The 21,805-nt window shown below is 39.0% G+C and overlaps 1 protein-coding gene across 2 annotated transcripts in view; it reads right to left on the reverse strand.

Moving 5' to 3' along the window:
- Positions 1–733: 733 nt before the first annotated feature.
- Positions 734–21,805, reverse strand: part of LOC129446070 (NLR family CARD domain-containing protein 3-like) — a 77,034-nt gene continuing 55,962 nt past the window's right edge. For both annotated transcript variants that reach the window (XM_073873775.1, XM_073873774.1), the window contains one exon: positions 734–2,663. In XM_073873775.1, coding sequence (XP_073729876.1) covers positions 2,567–2,663 — 97 coding nt within the window. In that variant the 3' untranslated portion in view covers positions 734–2,566. The remainder of the gene's footprint in view (positions 2,664–21,805) is intronic.

Raw genomic sequence — 21,805 nt, forward strand, 5'->3', positions numbered from 1 at the left:
ACTTTGAATTTCTATTGAATTGCAATTCTGCTTCTGTTAATTCAAATTCGAATTGTAATTCTAGATCCTGTTTTTGACATAAATTCAAATTCAATTCAAATTCAAGAATTGAATTGGAATTTAGGAGTCATTCTCAATTCAATTCTGAATTCTGCACAAGCCTGTTTAACATATTAGCAAAATAATCCACTGAGAGAGACTGACAGGCCTCATTGAATGCCACTGAAAAATTACTCACAGAGGTTGGACCAAACAGGCCAACCCATGACCATCTGACAGGCGAAACAATTTCATTAGTATGACAAGAAATATCAACAGTAAACATAACAGGCTTTTGATCTGAAAAACTCAAACAACCAATACAAACATCTGAAACGGAAAGGCCATGTGTTAGCACCAAGTCAAGAATATGACCATGAGCATTTGTAGATTCTTTAACCCTCTGACAAAAATCACAGGCATCAATGAGACTGAGAAACTCTTTCGCTAATGATGTGGAGTCACAACAGACATGAATATTAAAATCGCCAATAAGTAGAATTCTGTCAAATTTAGAATTAATACTGGCTAAGAATTCAGAGAACTCAGAAATAAAGTTTTTGGTGGTTTTAGGTGGATGATAGACCACTGCCACCATCAGCGAATTCATCTGATCAAATGAGAAAAGTTGAACTTCAAAACTTGTGAAAGTGTCAGTTTCTGTTGCAGAACAATAGAAACAATTTCTAAAAACTAGGGCTGTCAATAGATTAAAAAAATTAATCTAGATTAATCGCATGATTTCATGAGTTAACTGCGATTAATCGCAAATTAATCGCACATTTTTATCCATTCTAAATTTACCCTAATTTAACACTTTTCAGGTTTTTAATATTCTAATCATATATACATATATAGATGCTTTATGCAAATGTATGTTAACAACAGCCTGTTTACATTTTAACAGAATCACCAGCCATTGTTTTGTATATGATTTTTCCTTTCAGAAGATTTTTCTTTCTCCATTTTTGTTTGCTGCTGCATCATTTGTGACCTGTGCTGGCAAGTTGAGTCGGAATTAGCAAATTTAAAAAAAATAGTTGTTCATATTTTGACATTCTCTATTAAAACATAGAACAATGCATGATTTGTTGAAATATAACAAAATATGACAGAACTACACGTGTTTGAAGTTGAAAGAGTCAAATTACCACAAACATTTCCACATCCATACATTATATTACCACATCAATACCTTAAAATCACTGGTAAAACTAATAGATTTAGCACACACAAAGCAAAAACATTATCAATGTATGTTCAACTTTTTTTCCTTTTGTTTGATTGACATTGAGACATACTGCTTAAAATCTAAGTGATCTAATATAATGTTACACATCAGATAGTTTTACCCAACAGTTAACCAAACATTTACTTAAAACATAACAGATTATAGAGCCTACCTGCGTGAATTCTTATCAAAACAGATATTTGTAAAACTGTAATTTTGTGTAGATGTCTATATATCCAGGTCGCGCACTCGCGCGTCTGTGTGAACGCGCTTCAGATATCAGTCAGTCAGCTTGAGGGGATCGCTTTTGAGTCTTGTCGCTCTTAATAACTCTTTAACATTAATCAGGTACCGAACTTTATCTCTCTTAATGACTCTTTTAACATCAAGCAAGTCCTGCAGTCTATTTTCTAAGTCATGCATAAAAGCGAAACCAAAATGAATTGAGACGCATCTTTGTATTACATTAAGCATTAGGAGGACGGTAACGTTACACAGACGTATAAATAAAGTTCATATCAGATGTCCAACGAGCATTTAGAGCATTGGATTTGGTAGACAATTTGCTTAATGTTCTTATTTCTATGAAAACCTTTTACTCATTTAGAGAGAGTCACATTTGTCTGCGTCTCTGTTCATTCAACTATGGGCTGGACCAAGGGTCAAACAGAAATTGCGCGTTGCGTTAATCTCCGTTAATAAAATTAGTGGCGTTAAAATGAATTTGCGTTAACGCGTTATTAACGCGTTAATTTTGACAGCCCTACTAAAAACGGATGCCAGTCCTCCACCCCGGCCAGAAGAGCGGGGAGAGTTAAAAAAAAAATATAATTGGGAGGTGTACGTTCTGAGAACGGGCTATTGTTTCCTACAGAAAGCCACGTTTCTGTCACAAATAAAAAATCTAAGTTGCCAGAGTTTATAAAATCATTAAACATCCTTTAAAAAATGTTTTTTAAACGTTTAACAAGCATGTCAGTAGGACGTCTAATTTCAACACAAAAAAGACGTCTAAAAAAGGCGTGGCAAAAACTTTCATTGTGGATACTCAGTGGATGTTTTTTGAACGTTCAACAAACAGGTCAGTAGAACGTCTAATTTCAACACATAAAAGATGTTTAGAAAAGACCTCGTATGAACCTTGTCTCTGGCTCCCCACTGGACGTCTTTAAAACGTTCAACAAGCATATCAGTAGGAGAGCTCATTTCAACACATAAAAGATGTCTAAAAAAGACGTTGCAAAAACTTTCATTTTGATTACTTAGTGGACGTCTTTTAAACATTAGACAAAGATGTTAAAATGACATCTTTTGGATGTGTTTTTGCTTAGTGGGTTGTTTGATGTCGTCATCTGTAGCTCTTGTAGATGATTGATACGGTCGAGGCTCAATACTGTAAAACATTGATCAGACATTAATATACACTCATCACAGTCATTATCAACAGACATCATGTCAGAATCATGTTTATATTTATCATCTTACGTGACTTTCATCATTATACATTTATTCATTTAACAGACCCTTTTATCTAAAGTGACACATAAAAAAAATAATACAAGCAGGGGCGGAGCGAGGGGGTGGCTTCTGAGGCTCAAGCCCTGAATGTTTTGTCAAAAGCCCCAAATCTTTCAGATCTGTAAAATTAATTCATCCAGTACGCCAGATGGCGGCATTCAGCTTTAAACTCTCCAGTCCCCACTCCGTTGAAAACAATGAGAGATTGAAGGAAAAGGCAAATTAATATGCTGAATCTCCCCACAGTAAACGCATTTTTCAAAGTGTTTATTATTACAGTGCCTTCTTTATTATTACTGTAAAAGTGTATATTAATAGTTATGTGATGTATAAACACAAATCAGAAAAAGTTGGGACACTGTATAAATTGTGATCAAAACAAGGAATGGAATAATTTACTAATCTCATAAACTTATATTTTATTTACAATAGAATATAAATAACATATCAAATGTTGAAAGTGAGACATTTTGAAATGACATGCCAAATATTGGCTCAATTTGGATTTCATGAGAGCTACACATTCCAAAAAAGTTGGGACAGGTAGCAATAAGAGGCCAGAAAATTTAAAATGTACATATGAGGAACAGCTTAAGGACTAATCATCATCATCAATCGGCTGCAAACAGGGTAGGTTGACAGTCGGTCACTAATTTTGTCCAGTCCTCGCGATTTTTGGCAACTTTTCGTAGTTCGCTCATTGTTGCTGGTACATCCTTGTTGATAAGTTCCCCGATATATTGGTGGTATAGTTTTCGCGCTCTGCCTTGACCTCTTTTGCCGTGTCGCTGTTGTGGGGTGTACAGGACGTACTTGTTGATCAAGTCACTCTCATGTCTTCTTAGGGAATGTCCTACAAATCTTAACTGCCTCTGTTGTACTTGAAGGACAAGTTGGTTGCGGCCGACTCTTTCATAAACCTCTTTATTGCTTTTCTTGTCCAGACATTTTATGCCTAGCATGATTCTGTAACAGTTGGTAGCAAAGCTGTTAAGTTGGTCTCTGAGTTTGCTGTTAAGGATCCAGCTCTCGCAGCCATAGACCAGGATTTAGACACACGCAGATTCAAATATATTAATTTTAAGTGTAATTGGAATAGTTCTTGACTGGAATACATTCTTCATCTTCCAGAAGGCCCCCCATGCTTGACCTTTTCGGATTTTGATGTCAGATTCGCTAGAGGTGATATGGGAGCCAAGATATTTAAAGTTCTTTGTCAATTTGATTGTTTGTCCATCTAGCTCTATGTGCTGATGATTATGTGTTGCCATGTCCAGACTGGAATGTAGTCATAGCTTCTGTTTTGCCTATATTAACTTGAAGGCCTACTCTCCTGGCCCACTGTGCTGTTGTTGTGAGTTGTTCCTGTGCTCTATCCAGGGTGTTTTCAAACAGGGCAATGTCATCGGCGAAATCCAGGTCAAATAGTGATACTTCTGGATTTCTGCTGGATTCTTTTAAATGTGTTATGATTCCGTGCGATGATGTGTTCCTCGCATGCTCTTCTTCAGCTCGTGTTAATACATAGTCTATGACGATTATAAATAGGAAGGGAGCTAGGGTGTCACCTTGTAAGACGCATGTTGTAGTGTGGAAGTGGTCAGACAGCTTCCCTTCTACTAGTACGTGACTCTTTGACTTATTGTATAGTGTGCGGATCGCACTTACTATTTTGTCTGGGATCCCATAATGACGTAGTATGTCAAACATGGTTGATCTCTTGATGGAATCGAATGCCTTCTTGAAATCTACAAAGGTGATGTAATAATCAAGTTTCTTGTCTTGAAAGCCTTCGATTATTCTACGCAGAATGTGGACTTGTTCTGTGCATCCTCTCCCTCTTCTGAAGCCAGCTTGATTGGCACGTAGAATCTTATCGATCGGATCTCTTATTCGGTAAAGAAGGACTTTGTTGTATACTAATGTGACCGACATTAGGCTGATCCCCCTGTAGTTGTTCATTATTGTGAGGTCTCCTTTTTTGGGCAGTGGTACTATCAGGTTCGTGGTGAACTGTTCTGGTGCTTTTTCTTGACCGTATACATCGTTGCAGATGTTACAGATGAGATCGGCAACATAGTCTCCTCCATATTTGAGTGCCTCTGGTGTGATTGCATTATCGCAGCCAGGTGATTTGCCACTCCTCAGTTCTTCAATTGCACGCTTTATCTCTAGGATAATGAATGGGCTTGTGTTGATGTCTAGATCTTGAGCAGCAGGTTCGATTGGCAGGTCGTCAGGAATTACGTTATTACTTAACAGTGTTTTAAAGTATTGTTGCCACTCCTTTAGGAGTTCTTGTGACAAGTTGATGTCTTTACCGTCTGCTCTTTTCATTTTATGTTTGTTTGTCGACTTAGTCTTGCCGCTAATCTCTTTGACTATCTCCCAAGTTGTTCTTAGTTTATTTGCTTTTGCTGCTTCTTTAAGTCGCTGTAGTTTTTCTTCCAAGTAGTTGATTCTGTCCTGCTCGTATGAATCAATCAGATCTTGATTGAGCTGTTTCATGTTCACACTTTTATTTCTCTTGGATTTGTTTCGTGCTTTGAGAAGTTCGATCGTTTCACTCGAGACCCATGTCTTTGGGGCTTTTTTCTTGACTAGGCCGACCGTGCTCTTTGCAGCATCTCCGATAGCTGTAACGAATCTATCGTATTTTAGTTGCATATCATCGCGGTCGTCTTCTCTTCTAAGAGCGTTGTAGCGATTTTGGATAGTGATGGTATATTGTGCTTGTAGCTCCTCGTTGTCTTTAAGCTTTCTCCAGTCAAACTTGAGGCGCTTGTTCTTGTTTTCTCTTGGCGCTCTCAGGCTAATCTTGATCTCTGTGCTTACTATTCTGTGGTCTGACCCAAGATTGATTTTGTCATACGCTCTCATATTCTTCACCGAATTGATCCATTTGCTGTTGTTGAGTATGTGATCTAGTTACATCTGGTTGCCATGTCCAGATTCTGGATTTTGGATGAGGGAATCTGGGCTGTATTGGCCTTGTGTTTGTTGCTTCACAGAAATCAATTAGTCTGCTTCCATTGTCATTTGTTTCTTTGTGCAAAAGGACTAATTTGCAACTTATTAGGTAATTTGGCAACATGATTGGGTATGAAAAAGCCTGTGAGAGTGGCAGTGTCTGTCAGAAGTCAAGATGGGCGGAGAATCACCAATTCCCCCAATGTCGCGGTGAAAAATTGTTTTCTGAGTTTCTCCGAGAAAAATTGCAAAGAGTTTAAAGTTATCATCATCTACAGTGCATAATATCATCCAACGATTCAGAGAATCTGGAACAATCTCTGTGCGTAAGGGTCAAGGCTGGAAAACTACTTGATGCCCATGCTCTTCGGGCCCTTAGAGGGCACTGCATCACATACAGGAATGCTACTGTAATGGAAATCATAACACGGGCTCTGGAATACTTCCAGAAAACATGAACACGGTGAACACAATCCACCGTGCCATTCGCCGTTGCCGGCTAAAACTCTATAGGTCAAACAGACGTCGTCTCTTTCAGGGAAGACCTTGCATTTTCCAACATTTCCTTATGTGTAGATTTAACTTTTCCGGCCTCTTATTGCTACCTGTCCCAACTTTTTTTGGAATGTGTAGCTCTCATGAAATCCAAAATGAGCCAATTTTTTTGCATGACATTTCAAAATGTCTCATTTTCTACATTTGATATGTTATCTATATTCTATTGTGAATAAAATATAAGTTTATGAGACTTGTAAATTATTCCATTACTTTTTTACTCACAATTTCTACAGTGTCCCAACTTTTTCTGATTTGGGGTTGTATCAAATTAACACTCTGGGGTTGACGGCGGCGCGGGTGCCACAAACTCTTTATTTTTCAATCACTCCACAAAGAGACTTAAATTACTGATTTTTGACATACAGATATGATTTACACATCATATAAAACGTTAAAGTGTCTAGTTTTTTTCTGTCCGCTCCCAATAAAAACAGAATGTTGTGCTTTTCGCAAAATTACGAAAATAAACATGATGCATGTTTTGTTCTCTCTCCCTCAGTGAAGTCCTTTCAGAAACGCGTCAGAAAAATAAACTGTAACTTAACGAATACTTGTCGTAGAAACAAAAGATAAATGTCTACATAATGCTTGGAATGTCTCCTTTTAAATGATGTAAGTGAGATTAAAAACAGATATTGTCATTCGGTGTAAACTGTATGAGAAGGAGGAGAAGTACCGTATTTCTCCAGTAAACTCATTATGTTTAATGAGATCAGATCGCCACACCCCCGCGCCATTGAAGTGAACGAGCAGAAACATCCATATGCATAACTCGTGCCTCCTGCAGTCAATGCATTTCACAATCCATTCTCTCCATTCCTTGATGTTCCATCCGATTGCACCAAACATGACATCTAAATCCTTATTTACTTGCGTATGTGTGTCAGTATCTCCAGACGCGAGTGTTTTCTTTGTCTTCCGTCAAACAGTTGACGCGACGGGAACGCACATACACAAAAACGCGAGTCAGGAAACTCGACGCGCTCTTTGGTATTCTTATAAAATATGTGATTACAAACAGTACAATCCTTATTTAGTTGCGTCTAAGCGCATATCTCCACACAGCATGTTTATTAAACACAGGATCACTCGCGTGTGCACACATTCACTGCATTCATGAACAACACGTGAGGTAATGGCGGCGGCTGTAAACTAACATTGATAGGTTTATCACGCGTGTCCCTTGTTGTGTTTCTAATAATTACAAAAACACAAATAAGAGTCCAGACACCGATAGGCAGTTGTTCTTTTGAGCTTTTTACTGCACAAAAGTAAACCTCTCGCTGGCCAACCAAACACTAACCCTGTGTTGAAGTGTGTTCACTTTACGATGGCCAAACAGTACCTTTACCATGATTAGGCTACTATGGTTTTAAAAAGGTAACTTATACTTGTGAAATTAATAGAAATATATATATATATATATATATATATATATATATATATATATATATATATATATATATATATATATATATATATATATATATATATATATGAAGAGTTTGGTTCCAAAACGCGATAAACGCCATTTTTGAAAAAAATTAGTTACTGCCAAAATCAGTATTATCAGGTCAGTAGTTAAAAGTAAATTCTTAATTTTATGCAAAATCCAATAACCGCCTTGATATTCTATCATCTTTTCTCCCTTTTTTTCCCAAAATGCGACAAACGACACTCCTCCTTTTTTACAGAACGCAATAAATCCATTCCTGATATTACAGCCCAGTCACGCAATGTAAACAAACATGGCGGCACGCTGAGTACACCGAGTCCTAGTTTTCATCATCTACTTTGTACTTCGTGATCAACAAACAAAACAAAATAATACTTAAATTGCATTGCTAAACCTGTGATGGTTTTTGAGAGAAAAATGTTTATGCGTGGTTTTTGAAAAAAGCAAAAATTTGAAGTCACTGATATAAGTCCACAAAACTAATTCTAAACATGTTTCCCAAGACTTTTCAAAACAGGATCTAGTAGTCTAGAGTTTTTTCTTCAAAATGATGTGAAAATCATTCGGCCTACTCGTTCACATAAAGCAAGATATTGATTTACAATTTCTAAGACACTTTTGCTTGGGAAAGGCTGTATACGGACTACCGGCACATCCGGGAACTTGACTGTAAATTTCGTCACCGCCCCTTTTCGGGGGTTAAAAAAGCAGCGCCTCCACCGGCTTCCATTCAAAATAGCGGAACAAAGCAACGGTTTAACACAGCCGGCAGGCGTAAACAACCCATGAAATCACTCGGATTAAACATGTCGGGTATTTGTCTGTCCATCCTGCCTGCCGTGGAGCGCGAGAGATACATTGACACATTTGATTTGGTCAATGTGGAAACATGTCCCTTTCATTCTCACAGCGTCAAATTTGTGTAACAACGCCATCCAGTGATTGCTGGAAATATCGCTAAGCCAGTTAGTTGTATGGCTGGACGGAAAAGTGCACTCATTACTCTAAATATAAAGACATAATAAATAAATACGAAGTAACTTTCAAATACGAAGTAAAATCATTCACTTGCTTCCCTGTTGACTTGATGAGGTACGTGTTTAATGTCCGGGTAAGACACCTCTGGCCAATAGGGAGCGTTGTTGCACAAATTTGATGCTGGGAGAATGAGGGAGACATGTTTTTGTATTGACCAGATTGGGTGTGTTGGTGTGTCTTTCGCGCTCTGTGGCCGGCAGGGTGGACAGACAACTACTCAACGTGTTTAATCTGAGCGATTTCATAAGTTATTTACGCCTGCTGGCTGTGTACGAAGGTTGCTTTGTTCCGCTATTTTGAATGGAAGTCAATGGAACGTCTAGTGCGATTTCCCCCAAAAGTGGGCGTGAACCTGTTCAGAGACATTCTATGATGTTGCGCCGGTTGTGCGTATGCGTGGAGGTGGGGAAGCTCCTGAATAATCAGTGATTGACAGCTGAGAGACAAAAGGGTTGCATAATGAGCCACATGAGCCTTGTGGGGATGTTCAACAGGAATGTAACTTTCTCTGTTGTAAAACCATGATGGTTTACTTTTCAATTTAAATGTAAATACACACACACTATATATATATATATATATATATATATATATATATATATATATATATATATATATATATATATATATATATATATATATATATATATATTACACATTAATTTCACATGTAGGCTATAAGTTACCTTTTAAAAACCATAGTAGCCTAATCAAAGTTAACACAGGGTTTGTGTGCAGCAAAAAGCTCAAAAGAACAACTGCCTATCGTTGTTTGGACTCTTAGTTGTGTTTTTGTAATCATTATATCATTATAGTAGAAACACAACAAGGGACAAGCATGATAAACTTGCACGATAAACTTGCTCAATGTTTGTTTACAGCCGCCGCCATTACCTCACGTGTTGCTCATGAAAGCAGTCGGCTTGTTCGACTTCATGCGGCGCTGCAAAGATCGACAGCCGGCTGACGTCAAACTACCGCGAGAGTGATCCGCGAAATCATATGGAAGAGTTTGCTTTTAAATCGCTCTCGCGAAACTCTGACGTCATTCGGCTGCCGTTTCTTGTGGTGCCGCATTAAGTCGAACAAGCCTATTAACTTATGTGTGCACATGCGAGTGATCCTGTGTTTAATAAACGTGCTGTGCGGAGATATATGCTTAGACGCAACTAAATAAGGATTGTACTGTTTGCAGTCGCGTATTTTATAAGAATACCAAAAACCGCATCGAGTTTCCTGACTCGTGTGTTTGTTTATGTGTGTTCCCCTCGCGTGAAACGGAAGAACAATGAAAACACTCGCGTCTGGAGATACTGACACACATACGCAAGTAAATAAGGATTTAGATGTCATGTTTTGGTGCAATCGGATGAAACAACAAGGAATGAAGAGACTGGGTTGTGGACTGGATTGCGTATCCATTGACTGCAGGAGGCACAAGTTATGCATATGGATGTCTCTGCTCATTCACTTCAATGGCGCGGGGGCGTGGCGATCTCTTCTCATTACAGATAATCAGGTAACATTAGAAAGACGGTCCCTCTCCTACTTCTCATACAGTTTACACCGAATAACAGTATATGTTTTCGATCTCACTTACATCATTTAAAATCTGACATTCCAAGCATTATGTAGACATTTATCTTTTGTTTATATGACATGTATTCGTGAAGTTACAGTTAATTTTCTGACGCGTTTCTGAAATGGCTTCACTGAGGGAGAGAGAACAAAACGCGCATCATGTTTATTTTCTTAATTTTGCGAAAAGCACAACATTCTGTTTTTATTGGGAGTGGACAGAAAAAAAACTAGACACTTTAACGTTTTAAATGATGTATAAATCATATCTGTATGTCCAAAATCAGCAGAGTTATCTAAGTCTCTTTATGGAGTGATTGAAAAATAAAGAGTTGGCGGCGCCCGCGCCGCAGCCGACCCCAGAGTGTTAATATAACAAAGTAAGTGTTTTGGTTAATGCCATTAATGTTTATTTTTTAATCATTGTATACCACTAGTCAACTAAATAAATATAAAATGGTAAAGATGAATGCACATTTATACATTGATTTAATAGATTTATAGCATTTTGAAACAAAAAACTGCATTTTGTGGAAAAAAGAATTAGTTTTTATAATAAATCTTTGAAAATCAAGTTATGGATTTGAATTTTTTATGTTTTTATAACCTAAAGATGCTATGTGAAAGTTTGTAACAGAAAATAGTGGTTTTCATCTTGTCACTTTCTTGGTATAGAAAACACGTTTTTACCGAAATTTGTCAAAATGGATTTATTGCGTTTTGGAACCAAACTCTTCATATATATATATATATATATATAATGTTTGTGTGTGTATTTACATTATATTAAAAAGTAAACCTTATCATGGTTTTACTACAGAGAAAGTTACATTCCTGTTGAACATCCCCACAAGGCTCATTATGTGGCTCATTATTCAACTCTTTTGTCTCTCAGCTGTCAATCACTGATTATTCATGAGCTTTCCCGCCTCCACGCATACAGCCTTTCCCAAGCAAAAGTGTCTTAGAAATTGTAAATCAAAATCTTGCTTTGTGAATGAGTAGGCCATATGATTTTCACATCATTTTGAACACATCCACTTACGCCCTTCTAGCTCTGAACAATACAAGAGCCTACAGTATTTAGAAGGGCGTAAGTGGGTGGTGCCCCTAAACAGCACTAGCTAAAATGTCTGACATGCATGCTGCACACATGGAACTGACTTTTTTTGAAGACCCTTGATGTGTCAGACAAATTTGCCCATAAAAAGACCTGCAAAAGAAGGGGACAGCTATGGGGGCAGCATATGCTCCTAATTTTGCAGGTCTTTTTATGGGCATGTGGGAAGGCCAGTACATCCTTGGCAGTTGAAACCCATTCAAAGAGTGGATTAAGTTGTAAGGAAGATACATAGATGATCTCTTTTTCCTTTTTACAGGCTCCCCAGAGCAGCTGTTGGATTTTCACTGTTACCCTAATTCCTCTAACCCAAACATAAGACAGAGTTTGGAGTACAGTCAATCAGAGATTATCCGTGTGTGCTGTAACTGACGCAGCCCCCGCTAGCTTAGCTTAGCACAAAGTCTGAAAGTGAATGGCTCCAGCTAGCATACTGCTCCCAATAAGTGACAAAATAAAGCAAACATTTTCCTATTTATGTGTTGTGATTTGTATACACATTGTGTACAAATAACAAGGTCATATGAGACGCAGCCATCTTTTAACAGTATACATACTGGGAACTATATTCCCAGAAGACGAAGCACTGCTACTTGGACGGAGTGACTCTGACCGAACTCTCTGCTCCTCACCAGAGGGCTTCTCTGGTGCTGCGAGCAAATCACTTCGCCCAAGTAGCAGTGGTTCCAATAAATGTTCGCTTTATTTTGTCACTTATTGGGAGCAGTATGCTAGCTGAAGTCATTCACTTCCAGACTTTGTGCTAAGCTAAGCTAGCGGGGGCTGCGTCAGACAGAGTTAAAGCATGCACGCAGATGAGAAAGGTATGTATGGACTTATCTAACTCTAGGGGATAGGATGAATAAGCCAAATTCCCAAAATGTGGGCGCGTTCATTTAAGGACAAACTGATGAATAGTCATCTCCCTTCTTCTAGACCTTCGTTATGGCTTCGGAGACCTAAGGGCACATACAGTTGTGGCTCATGTAATCATTGTGAAAATGTTGCCTGCCAAAGTTCATTTATTGATGTGTTTACGCAAAGAATGTTTCATTGTAAGGACTTTGCTAACTGTAACACCACCTATGTTGCTTACAGACTTGAATGTGAATGTGGGACGTACTAAGCGAAGACTCAAAGAATGTCTTGGTAAATCCTAACTACCCTATGGCTGTGCAATTCAAAGAGGCTGGGCACATGAATTTGAATAATTTGAAGGTAATGGTCATTGGAGTAATTTCTAGGAATGTAAGGGGTGGTGACAGGCTTTGCCGTCTTCTTCAAAGGAACACCTGGTGGATTGTAAAACTTAGAGCCACTACTTTTCCAGGATTAAATGATGATGTGGATTTCTCACCCTTTTTATAGGGCATTTTGGTGATCTTGGTATGTCTTTGGTAATACTTTTCTAGTGTTTGTTTTTAGACTTATTATGGGCAGAGGTGGAAAAAGTACTAAAATATTGTACTCAAGTAAAAGTAAAGTTACTTTAATAATATTTTACTTAAGTAAAAGTAAAGTTACTTGTCTAAAAATCTACTCAAGTAAAAGTAAAAAGTAAGTCATTGTAACTTTACTCAGAGTAAAAGTTACTTTTTTTACAGCGGGAAGAGGTGGAGGAGTCTAGTATAGTTCAAAAACGACAAGGGAATATACATCTCAAACTAGTTGTGATTAATTGTAGGAACATCTTTACAATGAAAGTGCAATAAAAAAAGTTAATAAAATAAAAAGCTTTTTTAAAGTAAGAAACATTTATGGATTTGTTTAATGATTTTTTACATGGTCAGCAGCTCGTAAATACAATCACTATAGTAAGGTTGTAATTGATGTATTGCTGGTAACATACATTATTTTATTAAACTATATATAGTTTAAATGAGCATTTAATGATATGAGTTCCAAGTGTTTATACATTTGAAAAGTTTATTATCTTCTTACTTCCCTGACCAGGGGACCTGATGACCTTTATTCTTCTCTCCCTCTCTCTCTCTCTCTCTCTCTCTCTCTCTCTCGCGCTCTCTCTCTCTCTCTCTGCAATGTCTAATGACCGGCGCATTCTCGACGTTTTGAAGTTGTGTTTGACTTGACGCGAAGCTGCTAGACCTCGGAAGATAATGCGCATGGTATTAAAAACGCATCGTGCAATTTCGTACTTAAGAGCATGAATCCTACCTTTCATAGAAATGAAACACTCGCTTTAAGATTTGAACTGAGGCGGGTCTGCATTAGCGCGCGCCTGTCTCGTCCGTCTCCATGGTTCTTTTTGCGCGTTCCCCCGAGCCCCGCCCATTTACATCCGTTGCGCGTCTTTATCACCTTGCTTTTTAAAATATTTTTTTACTCAGTAACGGATATGATTTAAAATGTAGCGAAGTACAATACTTTAAATAAAACATACTTAAGTAAAAGTAAAAGTACAGATTTTAAAAACTACTCAAAAAAGTACAAATACACAAAAAAACTACTCAATTACAGTAACGTGAGTAAATGTAATTCGTTACTTTCCACCTCTGATTATGGGTAATATGTTTTTGATATGTATGTGCAAAGTAATGTTCAAGTATAACAAATAATTTTTGCAATCATCACTTTGTTTTTTACTATTTGTGTATTCTTTGTGAACAGCTCAGTGTGTTTGGCTGTTATGATGATAATAGTGATGTTAGGTTCTTGAACGAATCGTTCTTTTGAGCCAGTTCTCAGGAAGTAACCGGTTGAGCCGGTTCACAAATCAAACTGAATCGAACTTTAGTTTTGGGCATAGGTTGATGATGCATGACGCACAGCCGAAATAGCACGTCGGACTCAAAAAGAACCAAAATAAGTTTGCAGATGATTGCCGAGGCGAGGATTGCCGACGATTCTGACGGCTTAGTTGCTGACACTGCGTGTGTATCACCGAGGATTTGAACGAGCCTGATGCGCGAAGTTTCTTGTTTTAATAGTTTCTTGATATGCTTGTTTTATTAAAAAGCTTGAATCGGCTTTTTGAACCCGTTCAATGAGCCGAACTGTCCGAAAACAGCCGGTTCACGGAAATTAATCGGACTTTGCATCACTAGATGACAATTGAAAAAGTTTTACTTAGTTGTTGTTAAGGTTGGGGGTGGGGCTTAGGTCATGTGACCATTCCCATACCTCTCAACCTGATAAATGCACTCACCTGTGTATAGGGTGACCATACGTGCCATTCTTCCCGGACGCATCCCATCCAGGATTTCGGTGCGTCTTCCGGAAGTCGTATTTGTTGACCGCATACGCCATTCAGTTAAAAACATAAGATATACAATCGTAGTTTCATTCTTACCTAAAAATGTAACGGTTGCTTTTCTGTAGTAATAATAATAATCCTCTATGTCGACATATGCGGTCGACAAATACGACTTCCGGAAGACAAACACAAAATCCTGGACGGGATGCATCCGGGAAGAATGACACGTATGGTCACCCTACCTGCGTATGTTTGGCAAGCCCTGATGAAAACTGTTTAGTTGAGACGCGTTGGCATGTAGCCATTTTTGATTAAAGGCTTTTTAACATTTATCAGGAGTGCCTCATTTTTCTATTTTCTTAAATGTTAAACTGTCTGATCACACAGTAGCCTTTACATAGTGATACAGTTGTTAGCAGTAAAGTTAGCAAAATAACGTTAGATAGACACGGAAACATGAGGGAGGGAAACACTGTCATTCAGAAATACTGCCAGGTTTTTACTGATACAAGGCTGAATGCTAAATTGGTGAAGTATTCCTTTAAGAACTTACTCATATAAGTATGTATGTGGTTGCAATGTTGTGGTTGAAGGTTAATAAATACAGTTGATTGAAGTGTGGTCAAAATTTTGTTTTGGCTCTCCTCTAAAGTTGCCAAATGCCACTTACGCCCCTCTGGTTCAAAGCCCTCGATATTTAAAGTACATTAAATCACAGTGAATTAAAACTTTGAAAAAAAAACCTTGCTCATTAGACATATCCTTTTTTATACACTCTCAGAAATTAAGGTACATAAGTTGTCACTGGGACAGTACCCTTTCAAAAAGGTACACCTTTGTACCCAAAGAGTGCATATTATTACTTAAAAGGTACATATTGGCAGTTCAAAGATACATATTTGTACCTAAATGGTACGTATTAGGACCTTTTTTAAAGGGTACTGCCCCAGTGACAGCATTGAACCTTTATTTTTAATAATCAGAATCACTTTATTCGCCAAATGTATCAGCAGATACACAGGAATTTGATATGGTAACACACAACTCAACATACAACATACATATAGCTACAAAACATGCCACAAAAACAATCAATTAAATAATAAAATAGTCCAAAAATAATGCTAAAATAGTGCTAAATCAGCTATTCATAAGGGAAATGGCTCTTGGGAAAAAACTATTTAGATGATGTGAGGTCCTTGTCCTCACTGCTCTGTACCTTCTCCCTGAAGGAAGCAGATTAAAAATGTCACTTGCTGGGTGGGACTGATCAGCAACAATTTTAGCTGCCCTTTTCCTAACTCTGGCCTCATATAGGTCATTAAGTGACAGCTGCCTCTGTCCAGTCAGCCTCTCTGCTGTGTGCACAATACGCTGTAGTCTAACCTTCGCCAGGGCTGATGCTGAAGCAAACCAAACAGTAATGGATGCTGAGAGAAGGGTTTCCACAGTCGCTCTGTAAAAACTGGACCGAACAGAGCTGGAAACATTCAGTTTATTTAACTGTCTCAAGAAAAACATTCCTCTCTCTTAAGAATGGAGGAACTATTTTCCTCCCATTTTAAGTCATTTGTAATGACAGTGCCAAAAAATTTAATAGACTCAACCTTCTTCACAACAGTACTCTTGATAATTAAAGGAGGAAGGGTGGCTGGTGTTCTGCGAAAATCTATCACCATTTCCACAGTCTTTTGCTGATTAAGCTCTAAGTTGTTATCATCACACCAGGCAACCAATTTAAACACTTCCTTCCTGTAAGCAGACTCGTCGTTTCCCTTAATAAGTCCGACTAATGTGGTATCATCTGCAAATTTAATCTGCTTGATGGAATCATTATTGGAAGTACAATCATTAGTGTACAGTGAGTAGAGAAATGGTGACAACACACACCCCTGAGGAGCTCCGATATTAGTAGTCTGACAATCAGACATGTGCTGTCCAAGCCGCACATACTGTTGTCTGTCACTAAAAAAATCCATTATCCAGCAGCAAATAGAGGGTCCTACGCTCAACAGTAACAGCTTCTCCCACAATCACTCGGGTAGAATGGTATTAAAGGCTGCACTGAAATCCACAAACAACATCCTTACATACAAGCCAGTAGAGTCAAGATGGTCCAGGGCATAATGCAGTCCTAAATTGACCGCATCATCTACCGAACGGTTTGCCCTGTAAGCAAACTGTAGTGGATCAAGATAAGGTGCTGTGATAGGTTTACGATGTGACAGAACCAACCGCTCCAAACATTTCATGACCACTGATGGAAGGGCCACCGGTCTGTAGTCATTTAAGTCCACCGCTTTGTCTTTCTTCGGCACTGGAATAATAGTTGATGACTTAAAACAACTCGGAACCCTACATAAAACAATTGATTTATTAAAAATGTCTGTAAAAACTGGAGCTAGCTGACTAGCACAGTACTTGAGGGTGGCAGGCGAAATCCCATCAGGGCCACTCGCTTTCCTTACATTTTGTCGGCTAAAAAGCAGATACACATCCTTCTCCGCAATCTCAATGTCAGAAGTGACCTTATCCTGCGTGGCAATATTCTCCCACTTTCTAAGTGTGCCACCCCCCAGAGGGAATCTTTTGTAAAAAACATTAAATTAATTGGGCAATTTGGCAGATGGAGTGACTTGTTGTCTTTTATTTTTATAACCTGTCAAGTGCTTTAGCAATCTCCACGCTGAAGAGGAGTCATTTGTGCTAAATTTTTCGTCCATATTCACCTTATAGGCACTTTTTGCCTTCTTAATGGCTTTATTTAACTGTTGTCTGGCCAGCCTGTATTCATCTCCATTTCCTTCTCTATAGGCCTGCTCTTTGGTTTCCCTAAGCAGCCTAAGGGATTTTGTGAACCAGGGTTTGTTGCTATTATATTTCACCACAGTTTTAGTGGGAATACACGTTTGCTCACAAAATGAAATATATGAACACACATAGGCTGTCTACACTTGGCATTAACATGTGTTTTCGTCGATCGGATCACAAGTGGACGACGTTAATGCCAGGTGTAAACGGTGTTCAAAACGTTTTGAGCTCGTCCACTTTCGACCACTTTCAACCACATCCAGAGGTGGTCGAAACCACTTTCGATCGGATCGCTTTGGAGTTGCGGAACGCGCATGTGGTTGAATGCGTTCGAACAGCCACACGCGACCGCCTTCTCTCCGCCCATTTATCTAATCTGAGGTATTAAACACAAGTTTTACGTCTTTTTTTTACTTCTGGCGTGAACATTCGGTGAACAGCGCTATTTTTAGCCTTTCATTGATAAAACTAAGCGGCTGATCTCCGTAGTTTCGTTTTGAAAGCGGGTGAAAGTTGCGCGATCCTATTTCATCAATTGCGCTGAAAATTCAAAGAAAGCTCTTACTCATGTACAAAACATTGTGCAGTATATTTACTTGCTAAACAAGCAGTGGACACTGCCATTATATTAGATCGCGTCCATATAAACTCATAATTACTCCCGCTCGGGTTTGAATGACAGCAGAGAGACTCGCCCACCGTCTCACAGACCACCCCTCATAGTATTCAGCACAGAAGCGGTCGAAAGTGGACAAAAGAGACGGATTTAAATACCAGGTGTAAACGTCATGGGTCTCTCTCGTCCACTTGTGATCCGATCGACGAAAACACATGTTAATGCCAAGTGTAAACAGCCTCACAGTGTCTGTATATGAGTCTATAGAGTCACAAGAGGCACGCATGGATTCCCAATCGGTGGTGTCTAAACAGCCCTGTAACATCCAAATTGCCCCTGTCGTCCATCTTTTAGATGTATACTGTACCACCCTTGCTGATTTTAGTTTTGGTTTGTAGGTGGGGACCATCTGAATTAAACAGTGATCTGAGTTCCCAAGAGGAGCACGGGGAAGTGAACGATATGCTGCATTATGAACAGAATAAAAATGATCAAGAATATTTCCTCCCCGAGTCGGACAACTAACTAGTTTTTTGTATTTGGGCAGATCATGTTTCAAGTTGCATGCGTTAAAATCACCCATAACAATAAGTACAGAATCAGGGTGCTTATTCTCAATATTTATAATTAGCTCTGTTAAAGCGTACTGCGCTTCCAGTATGTTAACTTCAGGTGGAATATACACGCATGCAAATATAACAGAGGTAAACTCTCTAGGGGCATAAAATGGCCTACAGTCTATAGCCAGAAACTCCAGCACGGGCAGCAATGTTCATGTAATACTAAAACGTCAGTGCACCAGTTAAAATTAATGTAACAACACAGACCTCCGCCTGATGTTTTCCCACTTCGTTCTTTGTCTCGGTCGGCTCTGATTAAGTTAAATCCAGGCAATTCCACCGCCGAATCCGGAATGTCTGTGTTCAGCCAGGTTTCAGTGAAGACAAAGGCCGAATTCATGCGGAAGTCTCGATTGGTCCTCAACAATAAATTAAGCTCTTCGATTTTGTTACTAAGGGAACGCACATTAGACAGGCAAACAGGAGGGAGAGAAACCCGATGTCCTCGCTTCCTCCACCTGTGGAGAGCCCCAGCCCTCCTTCCTCTCACTCGGCTGCGTCGTTCAACTCTTGTCGCTGACTTAATGATATCTTCCTCAAAAGTAAGGAATTCGGGGATCAAGCTGGCAGGCATTGTTCCCTTAATGTTCATAAGCATATCACGATTGTAACTAAACCGCATGTTTAAAAAACAACAACGAAAAACAACAAAACAAACAAACACACAGCACTGAAACGCCGCGGCTGCCCTGCATGATAGGAGGCGCCACCTAAATGTAGATGGATATACAATTTATTTTTTGAAAGACCTCAGAAGTAAGAAGGTGAGAAAGTTACATAGGCAGCTTATGTTTTGTCCATATGCATTTCACTGAAATTCGCAGTGATTTTACCTCAGAAATACATTGATAGACAGTTATAAAATGTTAATCCTCAATCTCTTACATTACAATATGCTTATGTGTGATAATTGTCAGTGCAAAGAAGGAGAGAGGAGGGTGGAGAGAGAGAGAGAGAGAGAGAGAGAGAGCTTCCATAAGCAGGTGACAAATTGTTCTGTTAGTGAAGTAAAAAAAAATTGTTATTCTTCTTATGTAGCTTCAGTTACTGGATTACAGCAAACATATTTTGCTTATTTTTAGATAAGAGAAGTTAAAGTGTCATTGTCAAAATTTGTTATGTTACAGTTTCAAAATAACAATACAGAGAACACTTAGATTAAAAAATAGTTTATAAAGCTGCTGTAAATGGAGAAAAAATATCAGCAGGGGACCATGCTTTGAAACCCCTAGATTTGGGCTAAGCCCCCAGTAGCCGTGTTTGCACTATCGGGCTTCAAGCGGGCGTGCCAGTGCTTGCCGAGGCCTGTGGCGTTTGCATTGTCACTTCCGGGGCATGATTGTGCTTCACTGGTGCTTCGTTGGTGCTTAAGGCCCGGCTTTTCTGGCCCGCCGAAATCGTTGGGCCAGAGCGGGCTTCTCGGGGCTAGGGGAGTGGTAAAGGTCAAAGGCAGAGTTTATCTGAGTCTCTGGCAAGATGTGCATCCATCTGTCTGCAGATTTAAAACTTTAAAAATAACCGGGATCACCAGTAATTTACCAGGGCTCTCAAGTCTCACGCATTCACCGTGAGACTCACGCATTTCAGTCAGTTCACACGCTCACACGCCACACCTTGTATTTCTCACGCTGAAAAAATAAGAAAACTTTTCCCACTCTATACAATTAATGAACGAGGCACAGGAGAGAAGTTCTCTGCCGAGTTCATATCTGTCGAGTCGCGGACACGGTCACACTAGACATCCTGATATAATTGTCACCTACCAGCCAATCAGAAATCAGAATTTGTTGTTTCTGGGTAAATTTCGTGATCCTGCTGCAAGCACATTCGTTACTAGGCAACATTAGCCCTTTTCACACAGTAATTCCGGAAAATACACGTAAAACGTGTCTGGGTATTTTGCGGGATTAGTTTGATTTTGGTTTGTTCACACAGACAGTCTTTTTCCGGAATCTGTGTGAGCGTTCAGACACATCCCGGATAATTCCCGTATAGACACGTGAGGGTGTGACGTATAATGTACGAGTATTTGACGAGCTCCCTGATTTCTGCTTTGATACAGTTTTCAGACATTTCTCATCGTGATTGTTTATATGCATTTAAAACCCGCATTTTGAGGAGCTGAACGATATTATCTTGTTGGCATGACGTGTGGGTATTTTCGTTTATTATAGCTCAAATGAGCACGTGACGCGATATTCTTTTATGCTGCTGAATGATCTCCGTTTCAACACAGTAAGTAATAAGCTAACTTACATGATATCTGCTTCAGTCCAGTTTGCTGCTATTTCTCGTCGTGAATGTTGTAAATCCCTCATTTTAAAGAGTTGAACCAACTTCATGTTGCCATGACACGCGCGTCCTCACTACGGCACGTGCGTCATTGTTTATGCATCTCATTTATCATTTCCTTATAACTGCTTCAATCTAGTTTGCAACATTTCTCGTGGTGAATGTTTATATGCATGTTATCTCTCGTTGTAAGGAGCTGAACCAGAACTTGCGTTGTGATGATGACGCGCGCGTCCTCACTTCGACACGCCCTTTATGGCATTGTTGCGGCTTCTGTTCACACAGAGGGTCACCCGTGTATCTGACTAGGTCCTCTTTCCGGCAACGATCCCAGAAGATTAACGGAACGAGTTTTTGTTCACACAGACCCTTGTCTGGCAATTTTACGGGTATTTTCTGGGACCAGAGGTCTGTGTGAATGAGGTTATAGATTCTCACGTCACACAGACGAAGTGGCAGTTGGAAGAGAAGAATCCGATGAAAGCGGTAGGTAACGCATTCTTTTTTTATAGCAATTTGATTTTACGATTCTTGGATGACATCACAAAAATGTGATCAAAGATAATAAAAACTGTTGTTGGGAAATATAGCCGAGGTAAATTATTATTGATTAAAAAAATCGAACTGCTTTGCAATCAGAATTAGCTTTAACTTTAGGAAAGTACTAAACACTAGAGGCTACCTGAAACAATCCCAGGTGAAAAATATTATAGGAAATACTATAGTGTGAACCATACTAATAGT

This window comes from Misgurnus anguillicaudatus, chromosome 12 (genome assembly GCF_027580225.2).
Source record: "Misgurnus anguillicaudatus chromosome 12, ASM2758022v2, whole genome shotgun sequence".
Lineage (NCBI taxonomy): Eukaryota > Metazoa > Chordata > Actinopteri > Cypriniformes > Cobitidae > Misgurnus > Misgurnus anguillicaudatus.